The 6,000-nt window shown below is 43.7% G+C and overlaps 1 protein-coding gene across 1 annotated transcript in view; it reads right to left on the bottom strand.

Annotated features, from left to right (window-relative positions):
• Positions 1-216: 216 nt before the first annotated feature.
• LOC147707802 (ephrin type-A receptor 7) overlaps positions 217-6,000 on the bottom strand; it is a 190,433-nt gene continuing 184,649 nt past the window's right edge. Inside the window, exons 7-8 of the mRNA XM_086925670.1 lie at positions 352-520; positions 217-239 (exon numbers count right to left, since the gene is read on the bottom strand). Coding sequence (XP_086781796.1) covers positions 217-239; positions 352-520 — 192 coding nt within the window. The remainder of the gene's footprint in view (positions 240-351; positions 521-6,000) is intronic.

Genomic DNA, 6,000 nt, shown 5'->3' with positions numbered 1-6,000 from the left:
AACAGGACCTCGGGCCACAGGGCAACTAAAGTAGTAACCTCAAAGGATCAAAGGATATGAACATCGCTGCATGGTAATAGTGAGGTTTGGAAACAGGCTCCTGGTTTCATTGCCTTTTGTTTGTGATACATGCATGATATTTCCCTTAAGCCAGAATTGGACTTCGAATCTTCACAAAAAAAAAAACTTTGACAATATGATAGCAATTTGTTTAGATCACAAAAAGGCACATTTGTATTCTGTAATAAATGGATACATTGTTAGGTGAGGCACTTTCTTTTACAGATCATAGGTGAGAAAGAGAGCGGAAAGTATGAGAAATTATTTTGTCTCCTTGCTAGAACTATGTACCTGTGGCTTCTTCTAGTGTGACAATATCCAGCCGAGGACTGTAACTTCCATAGCCAGCAGCTGTGAACGCACGTATCTGGAAAACATACACTGTCCCAGGCTTTAGGTTATTGATGGAAACTGATGTTGACTTCGTTTTTACTGTTGAATATGTTCGCTCCCTTTGATCCTGCAAAGAAAAGACAGTGGTTAGACGTTTCCAGTGGAATGGGTTAATGTTTTTTTCTGAACCATTGATACTAACAGGAGGTTCCATCAATTCCTCATGTGTTTATGAAATTGTCTTTCAAAGTTCACCTTGTGACCCCTTTTCTAGAATTATTCTATAGCACAGCAATATTGCAAACTATTCTGGTGTTACTTCATTTTTCAATATAGTCATTAAGCATCATTTTAATAACTACCTTCTCCCCAGATTCAACACAGGATGCCATCTCATATAGCTGCAGAACTGAGAAAAGGCCAATAAGATTCAGCATAACCATCAATGAAACCTAATTCAACAGCAACTCTCTAAATCTTTCATATCTGCTGCTCCCAGCAACATCTGCTTTGGATTCACCTAACATGGGAGCAAGATCAGCATAATCTAAGATGGAGGAAGAGGATGAGGCAGGTGGGGTGAGGTATTCAGGATAGCAACTTCTTATTGCAATTGAGGAACAGCCTGAGATGTTCAGAAGGGCTTAGCGAAAGACTGTATTTTAAAGCGGGTGGGACTGCAGCAGGGAATCTGGGATGAATGATGGGAGATCCTAGGGATTGTTTAGACTTTACTTCAATAGCATGTGCAACCACACCTTGAGGTGAAGCATCATGTAGTCATTTTAAGAAAAGACCTGTGGATTGTTGCCGCAGGAAACAAAGCACCTTATTGTTATGTGGGTGTAGGAAACTTCCCAGCTGAATGGGAATGGGTTTACAAGGTTTTCCTGCTAACCTTTAAAGCAAAGGAGAAGTAAAACAAAAAAGGAATCCTTTCACTGAAGAGCAAACTTCTGATAGGAAGTATGAAAGGCACCCTCACCCTTTACTCCCCAACAGGGCCCATATCTGCTGACACTAAATGGCCACTAACCCACCACAGGAGTAGCTTATGCTTGACCCTTCCCCTTTCTCTGCTACCTCCCTTCCCCAGATGCACTCATACTTGGAATCCTCCAGTTGGCTGAGGCGTTCCCATTTGCTCTTCCCCCTCATTCTCGCTTGCTGTCCCCTATGTCAGACACCAGGATGTAAAACCTCCCTCAGACCATCTAAGGTGCTACCATTCTTCCTGTCGTCTTCCCGAGACCAATGGTTGGAGAGCTTCAGCCGGCTGAATGAGGGAGAGGAGAAGCATTCCTAAGAATGAGTTATAGTTGGAATTGCAAGGAAGATACATGTTGCTGCCTCCCTGCAAAACTCTTGGCCCTCATGCGGTAGTGGTAATTCTACCAAGTTGCCTGCATTCATAGCATGATGCCTATTGCATCCCTGGAAAAATGCTGGCCTTACCAAATAGCGATATCTATAGGAACCTTTTGGCAACCACAGGATTATACCCATCACTCACCACTGGCAAAATGCTGTTCCTTGCACACTGGTGGTTATTCATTGCAATGTGTGGTCATCCATGAGATGACATCCATTGCCAGTCCTTGTAAATGCTGGCCCTTGCTCCAAGTGCTAATTCTTGAAAACTTGTGAGCATCCATGAGATGATGCTTATTGTCCATCCTTGGAAACATACTGGAGCATGCACAATGATTGTAATCCCTGACAATTTGCGGGCACCCGTGGGACAGCGCCACCTGCCCACCTTAAGCAACATGCTAGCAATGATATATTGGTGGTATTTATTGGTAACTTGTGATCATTCAAGTCATGATGTTCATTGCCTGCCCCTTTTAAAATGCTCACCTTTGCATAATGGAGATATATCTTGGCAACTTGTGGACATCAATGGCACAATGGTCAGCCTGGTAACAAGTTGTACCTTACAAAACAGTGGTAGTTCTTGTACACAAAATGTCAACTGAAGTTGGCTCATGTCATTTTCTTTAGGGGTAGATTTATGGAAAAGGTTTTACGGCATAATCTTAATTTTGAATGCATAATTTCAGAAAACACTAATTACTATTCTGTTGTTCACAATTGATAAAAGGAACAATGCAAAAGGGGTTTTATTTCTTTGTGGTCAGTAAAGAAGAATCAACTACAGGTGCCCTTCCTCGCCTCTGGCAGTCTAGCCACCCACTGGGCCTCTCGTTCTGCAGTGCCTAACGCTGTCAATGAAGGTGGCGGCTGAACTTCCCAATCTGCACTGGAAGCTCTGCTTCTATGTTTAGAGCAGTAAGAAAAAACAAGCATTTGCGAAGCAATAAGTCTCACATTTGCGAGAGTTTAAGCTATTGGCATTGTAAATGACAATGCCTTTTTTATGTTTTAGAAAACCAACACATAAATAAAAGGCATTGACATCTATATTGGCAATAGCTCCAAGTATCGCAAAAGTGGCAGCGCCCCTTTCTTTTAGATGCTGCTCCCAGTAGTCAGCTTAAAGTGAGCCACATCTAAAGAAAGGGGGGCGGCCACCATTTAATGGAAAGCACGAGATGGGGCGCTTTTACAACAAAAAAAATTGTTTGTGAACTTCACAATATTTTTTTGTATTTTTATGTAAAAGTGCGCTTTCACTTTAATGGCAGCTGTGCCCCTTTCTATAAGACAAGATATTCATATGGTATAAACAATGCACTCGCATCTTCGAAGTGTGTTCCTACTGTGCAAATATGCTGGAAGAAAGCCTACCATCTTACACTACACTGATAAAATGTCTGCCAAAGATTTCCAACAATAAGTGGCTCGGCAGAGGCAGAATGAGACAGCCATACTTGAAATGACCTCAAAATGGGGCGGAGTTTCCATCTCCACAGTTGCGGTAGCCCTACGTTTGCGACCCCTGCAGGCGGAAATAGATTCTAACTCAGCCCTTAAGTTCCTTCCCCAAATAACTTGCTATGTAAGTGGACAAACGTAAACCGTCTTATGGCTTTTTTTGGTTTCTATAACGCCTAGTGTGCCACAACGCTTTGAGTGATCCTCTGATTAAAACAAATGAATACACTACAATAACATAAGAGACATTAAACGGGCTTGTATTTTCGCGGTATTGTATCCTTTGCTCGTTGTAAGGGGTTATGTTAGATCTCTTTTCAGGATTTACAACCGCTAAACTACAGCAGCAGGCTTAAATTGCCATTTTCTTCACGTGACACGCGCCACGAGGCTTCGTGTGGCGTAACACAAACAGAAGCAAAGAAATCGCATTGTTTCATACGTTTCCTGTCACAGCGGAGTCACCACTGTAAAGTGTGTCTTTGTATTAGGTGGCACTTGCCTTAAACAATGAAGTCATTTGTGCCTGACACGTCTGGGATGGCACTTGCCATTTGGTTAGGCATGCCACCCAGTCTGGAAATAGTTTCTCTTATCTCAGTGACAGGAAATGACACATCTTATCTGAAGAGACAGTGAGAGGCCTGTGCAGCCTGGCGGCGGATAGCTCCTGCAACACGCGCCTTTGGAGATATTCAGAAGTGTCAAATGAGCAGAACAGATACAGCAAGGACTCGGAAGAGCGAATCTCTGCCCTCGCCTCATGATTTCACTGATTCGGGGAATGGGAGTTTGTATCTCGTATTCCATTTCAGAAGAGCCCGGAAGTGACTCCATGTCGGCCAGACGGTCACTTGGGTACATAGGTTTAGTTTGCGTCTTTATGCGGGAGCTTTATAAAGCGCTAAATATCACTTGGGCCACTTTAGAGAGCTTTAAAGGGTGAATGACGTCACAATGTACCTCAAAACCCTACGTAACATAATCAACCAGGAATATCCTAGAATACTATTGTCGGATATTGTTGCTGATGCAGGACTGGGAAATGGGCATTTTTTTTTTATCTCTAAGGGATGTCGGGCATATTACCAAGCAATAGCGATAATAGCGATAATTATCGCTATTGCTTGGTTAGAGACAAAAATTTACCGCAGAGCTGCGGCGAGTTTTATCGCAAATAAACCTTGGTATTACCAAGGTTTATCGCAAATGCGATAAAAATCGGCCGCAATGCATGAATATCGCTGAAAAGTCCGCGATATTCATGCATTACCGAGCTAATGCTCTTAGCCATGTTATCCACCTCCCATTGGATAACATGGCTAAGAACTGCTCAGGGGCAGGTGTTAGCTTTTGGAGATATTCGCGCTTAGCGCAAATATCTCCAAAAGTTGGTAATAGGAGATAGCGATGTTAGCGACTGTTTCCAGTCGCTAACATCTTGGCACGCCCACTTTGCATGTCATTAGTGATAAATATCACTGACATGCAAAGTGGGGCCCAAGATGGTCGCTATCTCCTACTAGCTGTCGCTAACTGGTGTTAGCGACAGCTAGGTAATAGGGAGATAATTTTATCTCCGCTTTCTTGGCTTTCAAAGCCAAAAAAGCGGAGATAAACCCCCTTGATAATATGCCCCGTCCTCTTTAAAATGAACCACAGGTGACTGGAGATGATTGCGCCACCGAGGCCTTGACGGAGGCCGCACGGGTATTCCATTTAACCCACCGGTGCTCACCCTGAATGTATTACGCTGTTTTGCAAAGGCCGTTCTAAGGCAGTGGCAGATGCTCTGAAAGAAGTACGCCCTTTGAAAGATGTAACTTTAGACGGCCACCACTGGAATGGCTTCAGTTACAAGAAGCAAGCCTTGCAGGTCAGGCACAGACCCCCTTCAGCTCTCAAACGCAATCACTTGGACAAACTAACGATTTTCACAAATAATATTTTTAATTATGCATCTTTTCCTGTGAAGGGACATTTGGCCATCATTGACATTCTTGAAAAACTAAATCATTTGGATACTGTCCAATCAGAGATAAGAAAACCATTGGCATCAGCAGGCAAATTCGTGGTTCATCAGCACCATCAACGCCTGCAGGGCCGATTTCTTGCTGATGTAGGTGGGCCCCAATGTTTGTGAAACCCACACTCATCACCAAGCCAGGATGTTGCATAAGAGACAGAGTTGCCGACTTTCGAACTGGGGTACTGGGGAACCAGGTTCGAGTCTCGGCTAAACATCTTGTTATTCTGGGCAACATACTTATTCTCTCCCCGCCTGAAACATAAATGCGTCCTTGTGTAAAGCACTTAGTGCTCAGGTAAAGTGCTCCAGTACCTTTGAGTCGAGTTTGTGCTATATAAACTGCAAACAATTACATCAGTCGTTCTTTAGCACCACTAAAAGTGTTTGTTAACCATAAGCTCTGCAGGACACCTATTTCACTGTGCTGCACCATCTCGGTGCCACTGTAATCATGCTGTCTGATCGTCTGGCAGTATGGCACTCTGCTAACTTACTCCTTCGCCTTGAACCTCATTTTAGGAACATAGCAAGCATGAGTGCAGCAGGTGCAGTTGCACTGGTCCCAGGGTGTGACGAGCCTACTGCCACCTTATTATGATGGACTATTACTACTTAATCAAGGACAGGGGTCACATTTTGAATGCTTCCTTAAATGTCCTATGACCAGCAGTGGTCCTTGTAGATAAGAGCAGTGGGGCCAGGTGTGTGTGTGTGTGTGGGGGGGGGGGGGATTTTGACAG

The sequence above is a fragment of the Lissotriton vulgaris genome, chromosome 6 (assembly GCF_964263255.1).
Source record: "Lissotriton vulgaris chromosome 6, aLisVul1.2, whole genome shotgun sequence".
Classification (NCBI taxonomy): domain Eukaryota; kingdom Metazoa; phylum Chordata; class Amphibia; order Caudata; family Salamandridae; genus Lissotriton; species Lissotriton vulgaris.
This window is presented reverse-complemented; position numbering and strand designations above follow the sequence as displayed.